Source organism: Oncorhynchus masou, chromosome 32 (genome assembly GCF_036934945.1).
Source record: "Oncorhynchus masou masou isolate Uvic2021 chromosome 32, UVic_Omas_1.1, whole genome shotgun sequence".
In the NCBI taxonomy this organism is placed as follows: Eukaryota; Metazoa; Chordata; class Actinopteri; order Salmoniformes; family Salmonidae; genus Oncorhynchus; species Oncorhynchus masou.
Genome location: NC_088243.1, coordinates 56,849,406 through 56,874,052, shown reverse-complemented (window position 1 = coordinate 56,874,052; position 24,647 = coordinate 56,849,406). Strand labels below are relative to the sequence as shown.

Here is a 24,647-nt window from a genome sequence, read left to right as displayed (position 1 = left end):
CCTATACATCTTATGTAGAAGCATCTTTGTATACTCCTCTGAACTCTCAGTCAAAGAATATTGCTTTCAAAGTTGCTATTACGTTGAAAACATCCATCCACTCAAGTTTTTATCTTGGCTTTGTTTTTCACTGTGTGAATGGCCTCCTGGCTTCATAAAGGGGGTGTTGCTGTCCATGGTTCTGAAAGTGCGCTAAACTTCAGAGCTGAGCGTTTAAATGTGCCTAACCCCAGCAAAGTCGTAAGTATGTAGGGTAGAGTGAGAAAAAACACAGGAACGCATTCAACGTATGGGAAATATACAGATGCATCATTTTTCAGATTGATGATATAGGCTACACAACCGCTATTGATATTATCAGCCTAAAGGTACATATGCCTATTGTGTATCCATGTCAACCGAATTTGTTTCCAACGGACTATTTTCAGTAAGCGGTGAAAGCCTACCGCGTGCTTTCCATGGTGCTGAAACCGTTTTTGCTCTCCGCTAATGGGAGCAGTGTTCTCTTTAGATGAATGCTTGTTACTGGTGTAATGGAATGGATGCAAGTTTTTCTCACTTTGCAGTCTATAGCGCATCACACTGTTAACCCCTTGAGCTTTGTATGTCGATATCCCCTCGATCTTTACTCCTCGTTGATTGTTCTAGCTTCTGTCAATGTTATCAGAACATGACCATCTGAGCATTTGTTTCATTATATTGGGTTGACCTTTCGTGAACTACCTTCCCGTGTTTTGCATTGAACATAACGCTTGTCCTTTAAAGACATAGGCATTTCGTGTAGCGGATGTCCAACACGAGACTGTCCACTGGAGTTTACCTCCGTATTCTAACTAGTCAAATAATATACACTCTTATTTTACATGAGTAATATAGTCTATAAACAACACACGATGTCGCTATAGACCACAGAATTTGATATTCTATGACTCCTCCTCTCTGAATGAAAAAGCGAATAGAGTCACTAGTCCGAGCGCCTTTGTCAAGAGACACTCGAATGGTGGTGAGACTGAGAGGGCGGGGTTGTGTACAGGATCTCTCTAACTGATTTATTTTTATTTTTTAGGTTTCATTGATATGTGAATATTTTCTATTGGATTCATTTACTTTGTACAAGCAGAGATGGGTTGTCGAAGACAAAGAGAAGGCGTTTGGATTCATTGCGTCGCGTTGCTTTGTTTATTTGACTGGTCTGCAGCGCAGATCTCTTACTCCGTTTCAGAGGAGGTGGACAAAGGCACGTTTGTGGGGAATCTCGCCAAGGATTTAAACCTTAATGTACAGGACCTGGAGTCAAGGGGTCTAAGGATTGTATCAGGACAGAGTAAGCAGTATTTTGATGCGAATCTGAAAACAGGAGTACTGTTCGTTAACGAGAGAATAGACAGAGAGGAGCTCTGTCCGAGTACGGTAAAGTGCTCTCTAAATATGGAGGCCATATTGAGCCATCCTATGTTTCTCCACCGCATCGAGGTGAATATATTAGACATCAATGACAATTCTCCGTCATTCATTAAAAAGGTTGCTACTTTTAACATAACTGAATCTTCATACCCCGGCGAGCGATACCCACTGCCAATAGCGAATGACGCAGATACGGGCAGTAACTCGGTGAAGAGCTACAAGCTGAGCCCGAATGAACACTTCTCCCTGGATGTACAGAACGGCGGAGACCAGAGTGTGTCTGCTGAGTTGGTGCTGCAGAAAGCTTTAGACCGAGAGAAACAGCCCGTTATTCAGCTCACACTGACCGCTGTAGATGGAGGAAAACCTCCACAATCTGGAACGCTGCCTATTGTTGTAAATGTCATAGATTCTAATGATAATTCACCCTCATTTAGCAAGCCGCTGTATAAGGTCAGTGTGCCTGAGAATATACCTTTTGGGACTACAGTCTTAACACTTAGTGCTACTGATATAGACGAAGGACTACATAGTGAACTTGTGTATTCATTCGTTGAGCGTGGGAATCTGAATCCTGCTGACATGTTTGCCCTGAATCCAGACACTGGGGAAATTACTGTAAAGGCGAATTTGGATCATGAGGCAAATGCTGCGTATGAAATCCGGGTGCAAGCAACTGACCAAGGTCCCTCACCCCGCAGTGGTTATTCTAAAGTGTTGGTAGAAGTTATTGATGTCAACGACAATGCCCCTGAAGTCTCGGTGACGTCACTTATGAGCCCAGTGAAAGAGGATAGTGAAATTGGGACAGTGGTCGCCTTGGTAACTGTGATAGATAAAGATGGAGGGAAAAACGGCCTCACTAACTGTAAACTTGTTGGCTCTGTTCCTTTTAAACTAAAGTCGAACTATAAAAACTATTATTCGTTAGTGGTAGATGGGCCTCTTGACAGAGAGAGTGTTTCTCAGTACAATGTAACTGTCACAGTTACGGATGGAGGGACCCCGCCTCTCTCCAGCACCAGCGTTATTACTGTGCGCGTTTCTGATGTGAATGACAACGCTCCTCGCTTCTCAGAACCCGTGATTCATGTTTATGTCAAAGAGAACAGTCCGGTAGGTGACGTCATTTATACGATGTCTGCTTTTGATCCAGATTCAGATGGAAATGCAAAGATGACGTATTCATTATTAGACACAAGTGTTTCAATATCATCATCTGTAAATATAAATTCAGATACCGGAGATATGGTCAGCTTGCAGTCTTTTAACTATGAGGAGATACAAACTTTCCAGTTTAAAGTTCAGGCCACAGACTCTGGTGTTCCTCCTCTCAGCAGCAACGTGACTGTAAACGTTTTTATTCTGGATGAGAATGACAACAGTCCTGGGATTCTAGCGCCCTATTCTGATCACGGCTCCGTTAACACTGAGAACATTCCCTATTCTGCTGAAGCGGGCTACTTTGTGGCCAAGATCAGGGCTGTAGACTCCGACTCTGGTTACAATGCGCTGCTTTCTTATCACATCTCTGAGCCCAAGGGAACCAACCTCTTCCGAATCGGAACCAGCACAGGGGAGCTAAGGACTAAGAGGCGAATGAGTGACAATGACCTGAAAGCTCACCCGTTGGTGGTGTTGGTTTCTGATAGTGGAGAACCCTCACTGTCAGCGACTGTGTCTATTGATGTAGTGGTGGTTGAAAGTACAGGTGAAATCCAGACTCATTTCAAAAACGTACCGAGAAAGGAGGAGAGCTTCTCTGATTTAAACCTGTATTTGCTGATCGCCACTGCCTCGGTGTCATTCATATTTTTATTAAGCCTGATCAGTTTAATAGCTGTAAAATGCCGCAAGACAGACGACAGTTTCAGAAGGTACAGCGCCCCAATGATCACCACACACCCTGACGGGAGCTGGTCTTACTCTAAATCTACTCAGCAGTATGACGTGTGTTTCAGCTCAGACACACTGAAGAGTGACGTAGTGGTTTTCCCCGCACCGTATCCACCTGCAGATGCAGAACTGATCAGTATTAATGGAAATGACACGTTTGACAGGACTCAAACATTACCAAACAAAGAGAAGGTAAGATCTCTACATAAACGAGCCTATTTGTCTATCGAAATATTGCTTCATGAATTACTCCTTTGAACTCCCCATAGTTAAAGATAACTGTTTTCAAAGTTCCTCTTAGCTTGAAAAGAGACTTCCACTTCAGAGTTATCACATTTAATTTGTTTCGCACTATGCCTTTGGCCTCCTGGCTTCATAAAGCGAGATTTGCTGTCCCTGGTTCTAAAGGTGTGCTAATCGTCTGAAATTAAGATTCGCGCGAAGCGTTGAATGCTCTCTGACGTATGAATGAATGGCTGCCCAAGACACTTCTCAATAGTGTTTCATCTTCACGAATTTGTGCAATTTTCTCACCCTGGCATTTGTATACGTAGAGTATTGCGAGAGAATAAGATGGAACATATGGAAAATGTAAGTATGCATCATATTGCAGATCGATGATATAGGCTACATAATTATCATCGACATTGAACGCCTAAAGTTGTCGTATATTTGTCAATTTCAACCGCGTAGACCTATATTTGTTTCCAAATATCTATCTATGTTCAGTAAGCGGTAAAATCTTACCGAATACGGTCCATGGGGTTGAAACCATTTTTTGATCTCTAATGATTGGGACACTGTTTTCTTTAGGTTAAACTTGTCACTGGTGTAATGGAATAGATGCAATTTGGGAATTCACGTTTGAGGAGTGTTTCTTTGCAGTCTTGAGAGCGTCACGATGTTAACCACTTGAGCATAGCATAGCAATATCCCGTGGGAGTCTTTATTATGACTTCTGTCATTGTTATCAGAACATGACTGTGTGAACATTTCTTTTTCTATATGTGGTTGACTTTTCTTTAGCTACTTTCCTGTGTTTTGTATTGATCAGAACGTTTGTCCTTTTAAATACATAGCTAGGCATTTCGGGTAGTAAATGTCCAACACGAGTATTCTCAGTATTCTAACGTAAGTGAAATTCTAACAACAAGTGAAATATTTACTATACGATCTTATTTTACATGAGTAATATAGGCAATGTATAACAGTAACACACGGTGTCGCTATAGACCACAGAAATTAATGTCGTCTCTGATATTTTATGACTCCTCCTCTCTTAATAAGAAAGAGAATAGCGTCACCACTACCGAGAGCTTTGCGATCAGAAAATCTCGAACGGTGGTGAGATGGAGAGGGCTTGGCTGTGTACAGGATCTCTCCAATAGGCTTTTTGGAAATTCATGGATATGTGACTTTTCTACTGAGATAAAAAAAATAATACACGCAACGATGGGTAGTCAACGACAAAGAGAAATCGTTTGGATTCATTGCGTCGCGTTGCTTTGTTTATTTGACTGGTCTGCAGCGCAGATCTCTTACTCCATTTCAGAGGAGGTGGACAAAGGCACGTTTGTGGGGAATCTCGCTAAGGATTTAAACCTTAATGTACAGGAACTGGAGTCGAGGGGTCTAAGGATTGTATCGGGACACGGTAGGCCTAAGAGGTATTTCGAGGCGAATTTGAAAACAGGAATTCTATATGTTCATGAGAGGCTAGACAGAGAGGAGCTTTGTCCGAATACGGTAAAGTGTTCGCTAAACATACAGGCCATATTGAGCCATCCTACGCAGCTCCACCGTATAGAGGTGAATATCTTTGACATAAATGACAACGCACCATCTTTTCGTGAAACCGTGAAATTATTAAATATTTCAGAATCCTCATATCCCGGTGAGAGATACCTTCTACCGGTAGCTAATGACGCAGACACGGGCAGTAACTCGGTAAAGAGCTACAAGCTGAGCCCGAATGAACACTTCTCCCTGGATGTGCAGAACGGTGGAGAGCAGAGTGTGTCTGCTGAGTTAGTGCTGCAGAAAGCTTTAGACCGAGAGAAACAGCCCGCGATCCAGCTCACACTGACCGCTGTAGATGGTGGAAATCCTCCAAGATCCGGAACATTAAAGATTATTGTTAACGTAATGGATGTAAATGACAATACGCCAGTATTTAGCCAATCCCTTTACAAGGCACGTGTTTCTGAAAACGTTGCCTTTGCGTCATCTATATTAACAATCACCGCCACTGATTTAGATGAGGGGGTAAATGGTGATCTTGTTTATTCTTTCATTGAACGGGGACATTTTAACCCTGCCGATACATTTTCCATAAATTCAGACACAGGTGAAATTAAAGTTAAGGGGAAGTTAGATTTTGAGGAAAAAGCTGCATACGAAATTCGTGTGCAGGTGTCAGATCGTGGACACTCTCCTCGCAGTGCCCATGGTAAAGTGTTAGTGGAAGTTATTGATGTCAATGACAATACACCTGAAATATCAGTGACGTCACTTATGAGCCCAGTGAGAGAGGATGCTGAGTTAATGTCTGTGGTCGCCTTGGTCACAGTAAATGATAAAGATGGAGGTCAAAATGGCCTCACCAACTGTAAACTTGTAGGCTCTGTCCCTTTCAAACTAAAGTCGAACTACAAAAACGATTATTCTTTAGTGGTAGACGGGCCTCTTGATAGGGAGAGCACTGCTCAGTACAATGTCATCATCACAGCTACGGATGAAGGGACCCCGCCTCTCTCCAGCACTAGCCTTATTACTGTAGACGTTTCTGATGTGAATGACAACGCTCCTCGCTTCTCAGAACCAATTATTAATGTTTATGTGAAAGAGAACAGTCCGGTAGGTGACGTCATTTATACGACGTCTGCTTTTGATCCAGATTCAGGTGAAAATGCAAAAGTGACGTATTCATTATTAGATAAAAGTGTTTCAATATCATCAGCTGTAAATATAAACTCAGATACAGGAGATGTAGTCAGCCTGCTGTCGTTTAACTATGAGGAGATAAAAACTTTCCAGTTTAAAGTTCAAGCCACAGACTCTGGTGTTCCTCCTCTCAGCAGCAACGTGACTGTGAACGTTTTTATTCTGGATGAGAATGACAACAGTCCTGGGATTCTCGCGCCCTATTCTGATCACGGCTCCGTTAACTCTGAGAACATTCCCTATTCTGCTGAAGCGGGCTACTTTGTGGCCAAGATCAGGGCTGTAGACTCCGACTCTGGCTACAATGCGCTGCTTTCTTATCACATCTCTGAGCCCAAGGGAACCAACCTCTTCCGAATCGGAACCAGCACCGGGGAACTAAGGACTAAGAGGCGAATGGGTGACAATGACTTGAAAACACACCCGTTGGTCGTGTTGGTTTCTGATAACGGAGAACCCTCACTGTCAGCGACTGTGTCTATTGATGTAGTGGTGGTTGAAAGTACAGGTGAAATCCAGACTGAATCCAGAAACGTACCAAGAAAGGAGGAGAGTTTCTCTGATTTAAACCTGTATTTGCTGATCGCCATTGCCTCGGTGTCAGTGATATTTTTATTGAGCCTGATCAGTTTAATAGCTGTAAAATGCCACAGGACAGACGACAGTTTCAGAAGGTACAGCGCCCCAATGATCACCACACACCCTGACGGGAGCTGGTCTTACTCTAATTCTACTCAGCAGTATGACGTGTGTTTCAGTTCAGACACACTGAAGAGTGACGTTGTGGTTTTCCCCGCACCGTATCCACCTGCAGATGCAGAGCTGATCAGTATTAATGGAAATGACACGTTTGACAGGACTCAAACATTACCCAACAAAGAGAAGGTAAGCTCTCTACATAAACCGGCCTTTACATTTCATATTGAATTCTATATGTTTTAATCATTTCAATTCGCAGTCAAAGAATATTGTTTTCAAAGTAGCTCTTACTTTGAAAACAGCCATCCTCTCCAAGGTTTTCACATTGACATTGTTTTGCACTGCGCGTGTGGTTCATGAAGTGGGCGTTGCTGTCCATGGTCTGAAGGCGCGCTGAACTTCTAAGCTAAAGATACGTTCCAAGCCTGCAATGCTTTGATTGGCTTTCTATGAGGCTATAGGCTACAGAAATGTTGCACTTCTCAAATGTGTAAATGTGTCAGTCCCCAGCAAAGTGTAATGTGTGTATAGGAAATTGTGAGTAAATAGGAAGTATCGTATACAATGTGTGGGAAATATACAGCTTATACCTCCCGAGTGGCGCACCGGTCTAAGCACTGCATCTTCGTGCTAGAGGCGTCACTACAGACCCTTGTTCCAAGCTGTATCACGACCGGACGTGGTTGGGAGTACCGTAGGGCGGCGCACAATTAGCCAAGCGTCGTCAAGTTTAGGGTTTGAGCGGAGTAGGCCGTCATTGTAAATAAGAATTTGTTCTCAACTGACTTGCCTAAAAAATAAAGGTTGAGCAAAAATAAAAAATTAGGCTACATTGATATTAGGCTACACAATTGATTATGACTATGTCACCCTCAAGGTGAGTTATTGAGCCATGTCTACCGTGGATTTTCCTTTCAAAGGTCTATGTTCAGCAAGTGGGGAACTCCTAGCACAGTCCATGGCACTGAAACCGTTTGTGCTCTGATTAGGGGCAGTGTTCATTTAACATTGAATGCGGTTTCATGCACATAATAATGCTATTATTGTGTATAGTCAGATTCATATATTAGTTTGATTAAAACGTTTACGTTTATATGCTTTGCAAGAATAACGATTTCCCGAATAATCTTGTTTCCGTGAACACATTTGAAATCAGGCTAGCTGGTGGCACTCTGATACGTGCAGAAAATCGTCAATCAAAATAAACGTTCTACCACAGCTAACATGTTATTTTTGGGAAGCATATTTGATTCTGAGTTCAGACATATAAAGTTGGTATGTTAAAACTACCTCTAAGAAGAGTACATTCAGTTGATCTGAACTCACTTCACTCTAGATAAATTGGGAGGCTCGCTCAGCTGGTGCTAGCACATGCGCAGATCAAACACACAGCTGGAATACCAATTCAGGTGTTTACATGTCCTAATAAATCGAAAGATCGCTCAGGAAACCAGGTGTATTAATCGGCGCATGCTTACTTCCGATTTTGACATTACACTCATTAAGATACGTCTTTACATGACGATTGCATAATCTCCCGACTGCCATAATCAGTTTAATATCGAATGCTTAGTGTGTAACGCATGTAAATGTATTGCTACCTTTCACTGGTGTAATGGAATAGATGCAACGTGGACATTTGTTCATGAGTATTGTGTATTTGCAGTCTCGAGAGCATTAGGTAGCCTAGTGGTTAGAGCTTTGTACTAATTAATAACCAAAATGTTGAAAGATCGAATCCCCAAGCTAACAAGGTACAACTATTTCGTTCTGCCCTTCAACAAGGCAGTTAACCCACTGTTTCTAGGCCGTGATTGAAAGTAAGAATTTCTTCTTAACTGACTTGCCTAGTTCAATAAAGGTTAAATAGAATGGTAGACCCTTGAGCTTTCCGTGTCAGTGCCTTGAGTTTTAGTCAGCGCTACTCCTCTTTGATTGCTTGAGCTTCTGTCGTTGTTATCAGAACACGACCATGTGAAGATGTATTTCTTTATATGAGGTTACTTTACTTGCATGTAGCTCCGTTCCCTGTGTTTTGCATGTGACAGCACATTTGTCCTTTTTAACACGTGGGCCTTTCGGTGAGTAAATGTCCAGTGTGATATTGTCGACTTGAGGGCATCGCAGTATTCCAACAACAAGTGAAATTTAAGTGACACACGGTGTCACTATAGACCACAGAAGTAAATGAAGTCACTGATATTCCATGACTCCTCCTCTCTGAAAGAAAAAGAGAATAGAGTCACCAGTCTCGAGAGCTTTGTGATGCGAAACACTCGAATGGTGGTGAGACGGAATGGGCTGGGTGGATTTAAAAAAACATTTTACCGGTTTTTAGGTTTCGTGGAAATGTGAATATATTCTGTTGGATTAATTCATTTTGAAAAAGCAACCATGGGTTGTCGAAGACAAAGAGAAGGCGTTTGGATTCAGTGCGTCGCGTTGCTTTGTTTATTTGACTGGTCTGCAGCGCAGATCTCTTACTCCGTTTCAGAGGAGGTGGACAAAGGCACGTTTGTGGGGAATCTCGCCAAGGATTTAAACCTTAATGTACAGGACCTGGAGTCAAGGGGTCTAAGGATTGTATCGGGACAGAGTAAGCGGTATTTTGATGCGAATCTGAAAACAGGAGTACTGTTCGTTAACGAGAGAATAGACAGAGAGGAGCTCTGTCCGAGTACGGTAAAGTGCTCTCTAAATATGGAGGCCATATTGAGCCATCCTATGTTTCTCCACCGCATCGAGGTGAATATATTAGACATCAATGACAATTCTCCGTCATTCATTAAAAAGGTTGCTACTTTTAACATAACTGAATCTTCATACCCCGGCGAGCGATACCCACTGCCAATAGCGAATGACGCAGATACGGGCAGTAACTCGGTGAAGAGCTACAAGCTGAGCCCGAATGAACACTTTTCCCTGGATGTACAGAACGGCGTAGACCAGAGTGTGTCTGCTGAGTTGGTGCTGCAGAAAGCTTTAGACCGAGAGAAACAGCCCGTTATTCAGCTCACACTGACCGCTGTAGATGGAGGAAAACCTCCACAATCCGGAACGCTGCCTATTGTTGTAAATGTCATAGATTCTAATGATAATTCACCCTCATTTAGCAAGCCGCTGTATAAGGTCAGTGTGCCTGAGAATATACCTTTTGGGACTACAGTCTTAACACTTAGTGCTACTGATATAGACGAAGGACTACATAGTAAACTTGTGTATTCATTCATTGAGCGTGGGAACCTGAATCCTGCTGATATGTTTGCCCTGAATTCAGATACAGGTGAAATGACTGTCAAAGGGCATTTGGATCAGGAGAAAAACGCAGCATATGAAATACGTGTACAAGCAACTGACCAAGGCTCCTCACCTCGCAGTGGTTATTGTAAAGTATTAGTTGAGGTTGTTGATGTTAATGACAATGCTCCTGAAATATCAGTGACATCATTAATGAGCCCAGTGAAAGAGGATAGTGAAATAGGCACGGTCGTCGCCTTGGTGACAGTGATAGATAAAGACGGAGGGAAAAATGGCCTCACTAACTGTAATCTTGTTGAGGCTGTGCCTTTTAAATTAAAGTCGAACTATAAAAACTATTATTCGTTAGTTGTAGATGGGCCTCTTGACAGAGAGGGTGTTTCTCAGTATAATGTCACCATCATCGCTACGGACGAAGGGACCCCGCCTCTCTCCAGCACCAGCGTTATTACTGTGAGCGTTTCTGATGTCAATGACAACGCTCCTCGCTTTTCAGAACCAATTATTAATGTTTATGTTAAAGAGAACCGTCCGGTAGGTGACGTCATTTATACGATGTCTGCTTTTGATCCAGATTCAGATGAAAATGCAAAAGTGACGTATTCATTATTAGATAAAAGTGTTTCAATATCATCATCTGTAAATATCAACTCGGATATAGGAGATATAGTCAGCCTGCAGACTTTTAACTATGAAGAGACGAAAACTTTCCAGTTTAAAGTTCAGGCCACAGACTCTGGTGTTCCTCCTCTCAGCAGCAACGTGACTGTGAACGTTTTTATTCTGGATGAAAATGACAACAGTCCTGGGATTCTCGCGCCTTATTCTGATCACGGCTCCGTTAACTCTGAGAACATTCCCTATTCTGCTGAAGCGGGCTACTTTGTGGCCAAGATCAGGGCTGTAGACTCCGACTCTGGCTACAATGCGCTGCTTTCTTATCACATCTCTGAGCCCAAGGGAACCAACCTCTTCCGAATCGGAACCAGCACCGGGGAGCTAAGGACTAAGAGGAGAATGAGTGACAATGACCTGAAAACTCACCCGTTGGTGGTGTTGGTTTCTGATAGTGGAGAACCCTCACTGTCAGCGACGGTGTCTATTGATATAGTGGTGGTTGAAAGTACCATTGAAATCCAGACACAATTCAGAAATGTGCCGAGAACAGAGGAGAGTGTCTCTGATTTAAACCTGTATTTGCTGATCGCCATTGCCTCGGTGTCAGTGATATTTTTACTGAGCCTCATCAGTTTAATAGCTGTAAAATGCTTCAGGAATGACGACAGTTTCAGCATGCACAGCGCCCCAATGATCACCACACACCCTGACGGGAGCTGGTCTTACTCTAAATCTACTCAGCAGTATGACGTGTGTTTCAGCTCAGACACACTGAAGAGTGACGTAGTGGTTTTCCCCGCACCGTATCCACCTGCAGATGCAGAACTGATTAGTATTAATGGAAATGACACGTTTGACAGGACTCAAACATTACCCAACAAAGACAAGGTAAGGGTTACAGGTCAGTTAAAACTGAAATCTGTTTTTCTCCCTTTGTTTAGAACTACCAAGTTATCTGCATTGTTTTGCTTATGCTGGTTATTATGACGAGTTCGTTTGAATGATCCGTTTAATTTTAGAACGTTCTGAAGTTGTAACATTGTGTTTTCAGTTGTACCAGTTGTAACATTTGTACCAGTTGTAACATTGTCTTGCTATTTGCCTGCATGGTTAAAGCGAGAGCGGTCTCGCTCTCCATGGTGCTGAAACGCATCACGCCCGTTTGCGAGAAGTTTGTCTGATGAAGTGGCTGAACATTTGGGTTCTGGTGTCTGTGTTAACCCGGCCGAATCAAATTGAGTAGTTTTTACCTCGTCACATTTAAAATACTGTAGAACTCACCAATATCATCGGATATTAACAGATGTCGTGGTCATGATCCGTAGCTTGTATGGTCCCTTTACGTATTTTGAGGGATTGCTGATTTTGGTCTTCACTTCCACAGAAATCTATAGCCGAGTTGTTCCGTTTTCTCTGTCGATATCCACGCGGTGTCGCTATCTGCTCACACAGTGTAAATCCTCGCTCGTTGTTTGAGGCTCCTCCCTTTACAGGGTCATTGTTCGGTGTCGAAAAAAACGCTTTGTTTGCCCGAGCAGCAGAACATCGTGGATCTCGTCTGGGTCTGTTTTGGATTTTAAGAAATTACGCAGCTATGCGGACGACATCTGCTTTTGGTAGCTGGAGGTTTAATAAGCAGAATACTGTCACAATGACTCACCAAGCGTTTATTTTTCATCCGTGGATGTACTACCTTCTGCCGTTGTCCCATCTTTGGAGTATCGCATCAGCACAGATTGTTTATTCCGTATCGGAGGAATCTAACCCGGGCACTGTTGTCGGACATTTCGCGAAGGATTTGCATCTTAACGTGCAGGACCTTGAATATCGTGGGTTTGAGATTTCGGGACTCAACAAGAGGTATTTCGATGTAAATACAAAGACTGGAATTTTGTCCGTGAGGGAGAGAATAGACAGAGACGAGCTCTGTACTCAGAGCACGAAGTGTTCCTTAACGCTAGAAGCCATTGTGAATTCGCCATTGAACCTATACCGCCTTGAGGTGAATGTTTTGGATATAAATGATAACTCGCCATCGTTTAGGTCTCCTAAAACCTATTTGAATGTGTCGGAGTCTGCATTTCCAGGTGAGAGATTTCCTTTGGACAGCGCTTACGACGCAGACATAGGAGCTAACTCGGTAAAGAGCTACAAGCTGAGCCCGAATGAACACTTCTCCCTGGATGTACAGAACGGTGGAGAGCAGAGTGTGTCTGCTGAGTTAGTGCTGCAGAAAGCTTTAGACCGAGAGAAACAGCCTGTTATCCAGCTCACACTGACCGCTATAGATGGAGGAAAACCTCCACGATCTGGGACATCACTTATTATAATAAATGTAGAGGATGTTAACGACAATATTCCTATTTTCTCAAAGCCCCTCTACAAAGCTCGTATTCCTGAGAATACGCCTCCAGGTACCTCCGTGATTATGGTTCAAGCGAAAGATTCAGACGAGGGGCTAAACGGAGAAATAGTGTATAGTTTTATCAACCAAAACAATGACAATAGCATTGATGCATTCGCAATTAATTCCGTAACTGGAGAAATCACCGTGAAAGGCGTGGTTGATCACGAGACCAACAACGTTTTTGAAATCCGTATCCAAGCTAAAGACAAAGGCCACAAGCCAAGAGCATCTCACTGTAAAGTGCTGGTTGAAATTACCGACGTGAATGACAATCCACCAGAGATATCTGTCACGTCTTTAGTTAACGTTGTAAAAGAGGATGCGTCATTAGGGACAATGGTTGGCCTGATAACAATAATTGACAATGACGCAGGCAAAAATGGCGCTGTACAGGTTAAAATACTAGACTCCGTACCATTTACGATAAAGAGCTCTTATAATAATCATTATTCTTTAGTAGTAGATGGGCCTCTTGACAGAGAGGGTGTTTCTGAGTATAATGTCACCATCGCAGCTACGGATGAAGGGACCCCGCCTCTCTCCAGCACCAGCATTATTACTGTACACGTTTCTGATGTGAATGACAACGCTCCTCGCTTCTCAGAACCAGTGATTAATATTTATGTTAAAGAGAACAGTAAGGTAGGAGACGTCATTTGTACGACGTCTGCTTTTGACCCAGACTCAGATGAAAATGCAAAAGTAACTTATTCTTCATTAGATAAACGTGTTTTCGTATCATCTTCTGTAAATATAAACTCAGATACAGGAGATATAGTCAGCCTGCAGACTTTTAACTATGAAGAGACGAAAACTTTCCAGTTTAAAGTTCAGGCCACAGACTCTGGTTTTCCTCCTCTCAGCAGCAACGTGACTGTGAACGTTTTTATTCTGGATGAGAATGACAACAGTCCTGGGATTCTCGCGCCCTATTCTGATCACGGCTCCGTTAACTCTGAGAACATTCCCTATTCTGCTGAAGCGGGCTACTTTGTGGCCAAGATCAGGGCTGTAGACTCCGACTCTGGTTACAATGCGCTGCTTTCTTATCACATCTCTGAGCCCAAGGGAACCAACCTCTTCCGAATCGGAACCAGCACCGGGGAACTAAGGACTAAGAGGCGAATGGGTGACAATGACTTGAAAACACACCCGTTGGTCGTGTTGGTTTCTGATAACGGAGAACCCTCACTGTCAGCGACTGTGTCTATTGATGTAGTGGTGGTTGAAAGTACAGGTGAAATCCAGACTCAATACAGAAACGTACCAAGAAAGGAGGAGAGCTTCTCTGATTTAAACTTGTATTTGCTGATCGCCATTGCCTCGGTGTCAGTGATATTTTTACTGAGCCTGATCAGTTTAATAGCTGTAAAATGCTTCAAGACAGACGACAGTTTCGGCATGCACAGCGCCCCAATGATCACCACACACCCTGACGGGAGCTGGTCTTACTCTAAATCTACTCAGCAGTATGATGTGTGTTTCAGTTCAGACACACTGAAGAGCGACGTAGTGGTTTTCCCCGCACCGTATCCACCTGCAGATGCAGAACTGATCAGTATTAATGGAAATGACACGTTTGACAGGACTCAGACATTACCCAACAAAGATAAGGTAAGATCTAGGCTATACATGAACGGGCATTTTATTCTATTGAATTATACCGTTATTGCTGCTTTAAACTTCTTGCAGTCAAGAATATTGTTTTCAAAGTTTATCTTACTTTAGAAAACAACCCTTAACTCTAGAGTTGTCACCTTTTGCTTATTTTCAATGAGCGTGTAGCCTCATGTCTTGATAGAGTGAGTGTTGCTGTCCATGGTGCTGAACTAGTTAACATCTGTGACGTTCGAATGCCTCTCTATGATGCTGTGGAAATGTGTTCCAAGTTACTTTTGTACTTGATTCAAGGATCCAAAAATTAGTTGTTTCAACGGATGATAGAGTTGCAGCCTAATTGAAAAAGGCAAATTGGGAGCTTTTTAATGGCAGCAGAATCAGAACGTCAGCTGTTGTTTTTTTGATGGATTCTGTTTTTTTTCTTCATGATTGTGCGACAACCAATACTTTCTTTCATAGGATGTAGTTTTATTTCCATTTTCTATTTATATAATGTCAACACTTACCCCCATGTTTAGAATATTACTACCTAGCGCAAGTCCGTAGTCTCTCGCTCTCTCTCTTGCATCCACAAGATCGATTCATTGATGGTGATTGCATGTTGTTGAATCTTTTACAAACCACCACCGAGGTTCAGTGAAATATAAATTGAAGCAAACAGACAAATTGAGCGTAAATGGAGGAGTCTGCGTTCCTGTGTATGAGTGAGCTGGCTTGGCACAAGCAGGGGCCTACCTATCTTTTTGAGTCCCCGGAAGGTGTGTGGGTGACAGGATAGGCCTCTCTCTCGCTCTCATGCCTTTTATTCTGCTGTTCCCTCAGCTTGGAGGATTACTGCCGTAACAACCCTTTCTTTCACATCTGAGTTCATGAGTAATCCTTCTCTTTCATTCTCTCCCTTATCCTTTTTATCTATCCCCTCGGTTTCTCACCCCTGCTGTTGCTTTGTACATTTCCCTGACTCACTGTGCATTTCTCTCAATCTCATGGTCTCTCTGCTCCTATTGCATTCCCATCCTTTAATCGATTTCCCTCAAACCCTCTGCCCCTTTCCCTCAGCCACTATCCCTGCCTGTCTTTTTAGGTCTATGTTCCCTTTTCTAATTCCTAATTTCTCTTTCCTCCAGTCTCACTGTTTCTCTTGCTTTCCCACTCTTCAATGCCCTCTTTGCCCCTCCCCCTCATACCTTTCCCCTCAGTCCACAGGCCTTGTTCCATCCCTCTGATTCTCTCTCCCCTTATTTTGCTCTCTATACAACATTTTCCTTCCATTTTCTCAGCCACAGTGTTCCGCTCAATATCAATTCCTATCTATCTCTTTGTCTCCCTATCGCCCTCTCCCACCCTCCTTCCGTCTACCCTCCCTCCTTCAGTCCACCAACCTTGTTTTCATGTGTGTGTGCCTGTGTGTGTGGGGGGTAGCAGCTGAGAGGAGTAATGGGGAATTAGCAGCAGGTCTCCCCAGACACGCATGCTATCAGCCTGAACATGCTGTAAACAGGATTCTTCCCATTTTCATTAACATGCGCTAAGTGTGTCAGGGCGGCTCGATCCGCTCAGCATGTAAGCTGCTCAGCCCCTTTTTGTTGGACTACACAGACTGTGTCTATCAACAGCAAACGCTATCTACTCATCCAGATTGAGCATTCTTTTGGACATTTAAAGTGGTGATGTTTGTAACCAGTGGCATTCAAGTGGGCTTTGTAAATATTGTATAGTCTAGGCCTCAATGTAGCTCTGTCCCTCTTGGTCTCTGTATCGCACAAAGCTCTATGATGTACTTCTCTTTGATAATAAGTTCTTTAATACTCTTTCATAATACACTGACCTATTTGTTTTGTGAGTGGTCGGTCAGTAAAAACAGCTAAATAAAATACCAGCGCAGAGCCACTGTATGATCATTTGGTTGGTTCAGAATGTGGTCTTATCTATGTGGTCTGCTTTGGGGGGCTCTCTATGATCACACGGGGGTTCTGAATATTGCAATGCATGTGTAAGTGGGTCAGTGTGTGTCTGGAAGATTGCAGTGCCCTCTGAGCTCAATGCGAGTCAGTATGTGTTTACTAGGTGTCTGAGAGTCACACAAAATATATTCTCTATGTCGCCACGCTCTCTCTCTGTGCTGCGTTTGGCCCGGTGTGGCTCCAGTAACAATGCCTGAGGCTGTCTCTCTGCATTCGAGTGGTTCAGAATGCGCTCTGTTGGCTGCAGCTCTGTGTGTGTGTGTGTGTGTGTGTGTGTGTGTGTGTGTGTGTGTGTGTGTGTGAGAGAGAGAGAGAGAGAGAGAGAGAGAGAGAGAGGCTGTGGTAATTTTCCGCTCTGCTCTGCAGCAGAAAGGATCTCTCAGAGCCTTGGCGTCTCGGCGAGCTGCAGCCTGGGCTGGGCGGGGCTGACATTACCGGCAGCAACTCAGCTGTCAATCACAGCTAAATCGGGGAGGCGGGACAAAGGGTTAGGGGAATGAGGTCGCAGGGCTTATCCCTCCAGCTCTCAGGTCACCACCATGTCTGTGTGTGGGTGGGTGTTTGTCAGTGTGTTCTCTGTGTACGTGTGTTTATTTGAGTGTGTGTCATTTCCTAATATCAACAGATTCATGTTGGTGTATTAAACATTATTGCACTTGGTGTATGAATTTCTTTGTGGGAGCAGCAGTGTGTGTAGTCCTGTATTTAGCTGAGAGTGTGTTATTCAATAACGTGTTTATTACATTGGCTGTGTGTTAAGTGTGTTGGCTAAAAGCCTCTCCCTCTGCTCTGCTGGCCCCAGTGTTGCAAAAAGCATTACATTATTGATTATCTAAGTACATTATCCCTGGTGTGGTAGCCAGCTAAGTGCTTCACAATTTTACTGGATTGTATTTCTACAGCAGGGGGCATTCATTCACCTACTGTAAGTAATTTAGGTTCAGTAACCATCCAGATGGGGTCAACTATTGTTACCCAAAAAGACACCCTTACCCCCAGCTCTCTGGTTCAGATTTTGGTTGCATCATGGTTGACATGATTGGGCTAATGATAATGCGGCACCTTGAGACGCCTGCTCTATGTCCTGGCTTTGTTCCAGCGTCCTTTGTTTAGCACACAGACATGCACGCATGGACACTCGGGTGTGAACACGTTACTTCCTGGTCTCCTCCCTCCTGGGTGTGGCTCTTGGCAAGAGGAAGGGAGCTCAGCTGAGGTTGCCATGGAGGTTGCCATGGAGACGATCCTCATTGCTGACGTGCACCAGTCTGTTTCTCAGAGAGAGAGTGAGAACTGCAAATGTAAATCCACCTCACTCAAAGATGAAAAAAGAGAGAGTGGAAAGGCAGAGGGAGGTAGAAAGGTGTGAGAATACAGTGAGAATAATGGATTGAGAGAAAGAGGGAGGGAGATGAAGACAGCAAAAAAGGTGACAGATTAGAACAAGGAGTGTGAATGTGAAATCATGTGAAAGGGAGAGAAGGAGAGAGCCTGGATGAGGCTGACGAAAACAAATTAAACAACTACATGTGTCTTGCAGCTAAGTGGAAATACAAGGGGCTGAGAATTGGTCACAGATAAAGACTGAACACACACACACACACACACACACACACACACACACACACACACACACACACACACACACACACACACACACACACACACACACACACACACACACACACACACACACACACACACACACACACACATTATGGCATTAGGCTGTTGTTGCAGTCTATAGATTAGCTTTGTCATGTTCAGAACCACAGGGTTCTTCCATATCCATCCACCCCCGTCCATCCAGTGTGGCTACTAAGCCAGGGGTCCAGAATGGAGGGATAGACGGGATCCGGCGCCTGCCTGCTGTCTCAGATAGCTTTGTTTACCACAACATGAATCTGTTTAATTTTATGTTCAGGCAGAACGGGGACAGAACGGGGACTTCCACTTTCGTACTGTCATGCCCATTACACAGAAAGGAGGATACACTGGGGAAGGCATAACCAAACGCACCCAGCACAGTCTCTCCATCCAACCCTTTATGCTGAAAGGGAGGTACACTTGGGAAGGCACAACCAAACGCACCCAGCACAGTCTCTCCATCCAACCCTTTATGCTGAAAGAGAGGTACACTTGGGAAGGCACAACCAAACGCACCCAGCACAGTCTCTCCATCCAACCCTTTATGCTGAAAGGGAGGTACACTTGGGAAGGCACAACCAAACGCAGGCAGAACAGCCTCTCCACCTCATCCAACATACATGCAGGGGTAAACCTGCGCACCCGTTTCAAACAGGCCCTTCAATCTATGAGTCTTTAGATGGAGATTCTCGGTAGAAAGGTGTGCGGTCTTTCATAATACATTGGTTTTACAAAGTTAGCGCTGATGCCGCTAGAGTGTTAGCATGTTATTAGCATGTGAAACAAAATGCAGTTAAGAGTTTTGCCGCACGGTAGCCTTTGATCTCTGTTTGCTGGAAGGTCTTTACGATATCATGGTTTGGTTCTGGATTCATTAACAGGGAAAGGGGTATACCTCGTCAGTTGCACAACTGAATGCAGTCAACCGATATGTGTCTTCCGCATTTAACTCGAAACCTGTGAATAAGAGAGGTGCTGGGGGAAGCCTTAATCAACATCCATGTCACCGGCGCACTGGGAGCAGTTGTTGTCGGGGGGTTAACTGCCTTGCTCACTGGCAGGATTGCAGATTTTGCCACCTTGCCGGCTTGGGGATTCAAACCAGCGACCTTGTGTTTATTGGCCCAATGCTCTTAACCTCTGGGCTACCTGACAGATATGTTATCTGTTAGTTATATCTGTTTTTTTTGTGCTTACGGGTGTGGTTGATCACGTTTACCACAGAGTTGTTCAATCTATGAGATCTGGCTTGTGTGATTTGAAATGCCTTGTTGCAGACATGTATTCTCTTGCAGGCTGAGGGTGTTGTCATTGGAAACAGATTCTCTTGTCAGCATCTTTTAGTTTCCTTCTCTCTCCTCTGGAGGGGGCCTGGCACTGTCCTTCACAGCCACACTGTCAGACGCGGGAGGAGAGGAAAGGAGGAGAGCTGCGGATTGAGACACACACACACACATTGTGGAGACCATACTGAGTCTGTCCTTGCAGTATCCTCTTACACCAATAGAGGTCCCAGTATTACTGTTTCTCCCTCTCTCATCCTGTCCTGGCTGCAAACTGCCGTGCTCTTGGCACTGAGACAGAACACCGCCCCTTAAATTTTTCTCTCTCTCTCTCTCGCTCTGTGGCACAAATCTTAAAACGCTTAGTTCCAGAAAAACAAATCTCTCGACCCTCCTATTCCACACAATATGGCAGATATTGTAGTTAGCAATTTAAATGGATGAATCTCCATCATTTATCACATCCTTCCAATAAGTGGTGCAGCCTGATGCAATGGGCTCTCTCTCCACCTAAATGGTCAGCATTTGTTTTCTTCACTTTAGGAAAAATAAGAGTAAAGTATCATTTGTGATAATGGTGATGATCAGTGTGTTTCCTTTCATGGTTTGTCAGCCTCTCCTCCTTTTAGCCTACATATATCATTCTCTCTGTGGAAATGGATGTTTTGTCATTTCCTGCCTGTTAGATGCAGATTTTTCATCACTATGGCCTTTTCTCCTGGCAGCACAGACGCTGTGATTGCTGTCCTCCTACACAACAGCCTGCAGGCATTTTCATTTGTTGAGAGAACGAGAGACAGACAGAGAAAAAGAGAGAGAGAGAAAAAGCTATTTTGTTTTTTCATTATTATTTTGAATGGATTTCCTAAATGCAATAGTCCTAGAAAACCAGGTGGCCATTTTGTGTGCTGTACCCTATTTTAGCAGTGTAATATGGTGGCAAGATTTGTGCCATGCAGTAGTTCTGTATAAGAGGTCTAAATCCTGTAGTTACGTATAGGCACAGTGTAACTACACATAATGTATGTGTCTCTTCACGATGAACAGTAGGTGGTTCAAAGCTCTGACTCCATCTTGTGTGGTGCGGGGGAGGGGGGGGGGGGCATGTATGAGGTCATCACTCCTTGCCCTGAGAACACCAGACGAGACAGCAGCTGACGATAACAAAGAGACGAGACACTCACAGAGCCCAGATGCTCATTCAGTCTCTTCACCCAAGGCTAGAGTCAGTGCTGGTCCCAGTCCCTTTGTGTGTGTGCATGTGTGTGTGTGACAGAGCGACTTAGGCTTGATTCACCCAGTACCGTCCATGACCCATCTCTCTGACGAGCTCTCCTCCAGCTGGAAAATCTGACTCAGAAACGGAGGGCTTCCACATGGCATAACAGATGCTGAGGGGGGCTGGACGAATGGCTTTTAAACCGGGACAATTCATGTGTCTCAATAGAGAGAGTGTTACTGGAGAGCCTGTTATTAATATGTCCGCCATCTTGCATAATGGATGGAGAGGGTCATTAATATTATGTCTCGTCTAGCTCCAAAAAGAGAGCACAGGAAGTGCCCTCAGAGCTCTGCAGCTTTTTCACTCTCCCAGTCACTGCTCAATCTCTCCTCCTGTCAGTCTCTCTCCATTCTTTACCCCCTCTGTTTCTCGTCTCTCCCCTCCCTCTCTCTGTCCCGCTCCCCTTCTCTCTCTGGGGTGGTTTTAAGAGAGGACATGACAGTGGAGAGGGAGAGGGAGAGGAAGCAGCAGCAGAGACATTAGCTCCCGTGTTTCCACTTCAGACATTCTGGTGGCCCTGGGCCACAGCTCTCCCAGCTGGAGCAACGCATGTCACAGACACACAGCACAGCTGGACCAGAGAGGAGGGAGGGAGGGAGGGAGGGAGGGAGGGAGGGAGGGAGGGAGGGAGGGAGGGAGGTGAAACAGGAGAGTATGAGGCAGTTGGTAGAGGGTAAGAGAGGGGGTGGTGAGAGTGAGACGAGTAGGGGAGGATTGCAGGAAGAGAGGAAAGAGACAGTAATGGTTGGTGAGGAGTGAGATGGGATAGAGGGAGACAAAGAGGCAGAATAGATGATTCCACCCTTCAGTCAGTGGTGAAAGGACAAGAGCAGAGAGAGGGAGCCATTGAAGAGAATTGGGACATGTACTGTGTTTGTTCTGGCGAGACAGACATCTGTTTGTCTAGCAGAGGAGGAATTTAGATACTTAATCTCGAGCCCCTTGAGTGCAAATGAAATAATGCCCAGATCTGTGGCGTGCAATTAACGGCGGAACAGATGGGTGGATTCTAACAGGTACAGTGAGAGAGATGTCAGTTACCTGCCCATGTACCATCAGCCCAATAGACAGGGAACGAGAGGAGAGCAGAACACGATAGAGAGAGAGAGGCAGACAACGGAGCGAGGTGGAAAAGGCCAGGTGTAAAATCCCGCGGTGTGTGTAATTGGCGAGATAACGGTTGCCTCTTTTCATCGCTGTCTCAAATTGCCGTAAACATGGAGCTTGGGCGCCCCGCTGGGAGAATCTTCTGAATGTCAGGGGTAGCGCTGCGGCTCGCATGCTTCTGAGACTCACGAGTAACAGACCGACTCGAGAGCTCTGCTGTGTCATCTCCACAGCTCAGTTCAATTGGTCATTGGAAAAAAAGAAAGGAGAGCGGATGTGTAAAATAGAAAATAACATTTAAAACTCTGTCCAATGAAAAAACTTCCCTCTCGGTCCATCAAACCTAACTCAAGTCCCGTTGCACCTCCATCTCTGTTCTCTTCCGTTGCATCTCTCCAGCTCCCCAGTTCGCCACCCCCTCAGCCTCGCTTGGAGTGTGAAGAAGAGTCGCTCAGCTATCTATCCATCTACTTGTAGCATTGGAGTGACTCACTGCTCAGCGCCCGTCTTGCGGGCTGCCAGCGCATGTCATTGCCATGGGCAGAGGGTTCAGTGGAGGAGAGCTGGAGCCGCACCGGGAGAGGGGAGGGTTGTGTGGGCGTGTTGCGTGCCTGGGTGAATCAGACTGGCACTAGTGCTCTCTGAGGTCACACAGTCCCAAATAAACACAGAACAACAACTTGATGCTCAGTCTACCATACTGATATAGGCCTATAACTCTGACTATGTTTACTGTGGGATTTACCCAGAGATAGACATATACACCAATGAATGACCACTGGCTGAGCCAATTTTGTAATTGATGAAAGCTAAATCTAGTTTTAGTCATTTTTGAAAGTAAATGAGCTTCAGGCTATGCTAGTAGTTTCCCTTTTTGATTAAATAAATCAATAGGATGAGATCAGCATTCAATAACATTACTGTTTAGGCAAGCCTGGCTCCAGGATGACATGTCTGAGGGGTCATTTTTAAATCCATACAACAAGTATTGCTTTAGAGCCCTGATAACACAAGGTACAGTAGATTGGTTTTACTACTTTTCAAATGTACAAAAATGTATCTGAAACGAGGCCCTACGCATGAACAATGAGCAATCATCGCAATTTGCGTATCCCAACACGCATAGATCCGCTCGACACTGTCAAAGATTCTTACAGGCTTCGTAGCTTAAACTTCAATAACTAGAAGTAAAGGCTACATTTCTGTTGAATTTGTGGCACTATGCAATGACCGTAACCAAGCCAACACTTCTCCAGATGCTCAATGTTTTCGGTGTGGGAGAGTTTCAGAAAAGCTAAAAACTAAATCAAAATAAGTGCATATTCTATAGTCAATTTGAATCTGCCGCGAACAAGATGAAATGCCCATTCCCGAGAGCAACACACACACACACACACACACACACACACACACACACACACACACACACACACACACACACACACACACACACACACACACACACACACACACACACACACACACACACACACACACACACACACTATAGCAAGAGAGCAGGGAGGGGGCAAAAAGTAGGCTAGTAGGCTAACATTAGTAACCTAACATTAGTAACCTATCACACAACTAATGTGTAATTTTATGAATCACAACAGAGTGAATGTTTGCCTACTTACTTCAGTAAACTAGACAAGGTATTGGTCCAACTACTGCGACATACATTTACAAAAATGGAGGCCTATCGGAACCATATGCACCATATGCAACCATATGCACTGTCATTTTGCACACAAGAAAGCAAGCAATGTTGAAGAGAAGTCCCAGGAAGAATGGTAGCCCAAGGTGCGCTCATTATGGCCAGGTGGGACGGTTGCGTCCCACCTGGCCAACATCCGCTGAAATTGCAGAGCGCGAAATTCAAACTACAGAATTATAAATATTTATCTTTCATAAAATCACAAGTGTAATACATCAAAATAAAGCTTAACTTATTGTTAATCTAGCCATTGTGTCAGATTTCAAAAAGGCTTTACGGCGAAAGCAAACCATGCGATTATCTGAGGACAGCGCCCCGCATACAAAAGCATGAAAAACATATTTCAACCAGGCAGGTGCACCAGGAAAGTCGGAAATAGAGATATAATAAATGCCTTACCTTTGATGATCTTCTTCTGTTGGCTCCCCAAAAGGTCCCAGATACATCACAAATGGACTTTATGTTCGATAATGTCCTTCTTTATATCCATAAAAACTCACTTTAGCTGGCGCGCTTCATTCAATAATCCACCCAGTTTCCCTCCATCAAAATGCATACAAAATGAATCACAAACGTTACTAATAAACTTTTCCAAACAAGTCAAACAACGTTTATAATCAAACCTTAGGTACCCTAATAAGTAAATAAACAATAAAATTTAAGACGGAGAATCGTAATTGTCTTTTACCGGAGAAAAATACCAAAGAATGCACTCTCTTCCACGCGCTTGAAAACACTACAGCCAAAATGGAAGCCAGCTAGAAAAACTACAATTTCTGGATCAATTTTTCCAAAAACCATC

At 44.1% G+C, this 24,647-nt stretch overlaps 1 protein-coding gene across 24 annotated transcripts in view; it reads left to right on the top strand.

The window, feature by feature from the left end:
- Window positions 1-24,647, top strand: part of LOC135526264 (protocadherin alpha-C2-like) — a 222,383-nt gene that overhangs the window by 148,661 nt on the left and 49,075 nt on the right. Inside the window, exon 1 of one of the 24 annotated variants that reach the window (XM_064954483.1) lies at window positions 1,338-3,492. The exons of 20 other annotated variants lie outside the window; for them this stretch is intronic. In XM_064954483.1, the coding sequence (XP_064810555.1) occupies window positions 1,429-3,492 (2,064 nt within the window). In that variant the 5' untranslated portion in view covers window positions 1,338-1,428. Of the gene's footprint in view, window positions 1-1,337; window positions 3,493-3,624; window positions 7,129-9,549; window positions 11,707-12,366; window positions 14,840-24,647 lie in introns of those variants that run through there. 3 more of the 24 variants (XM_064954458.1, XM_064954482.1, XM_064954467.1) reach the window with 3 other exon arrangements.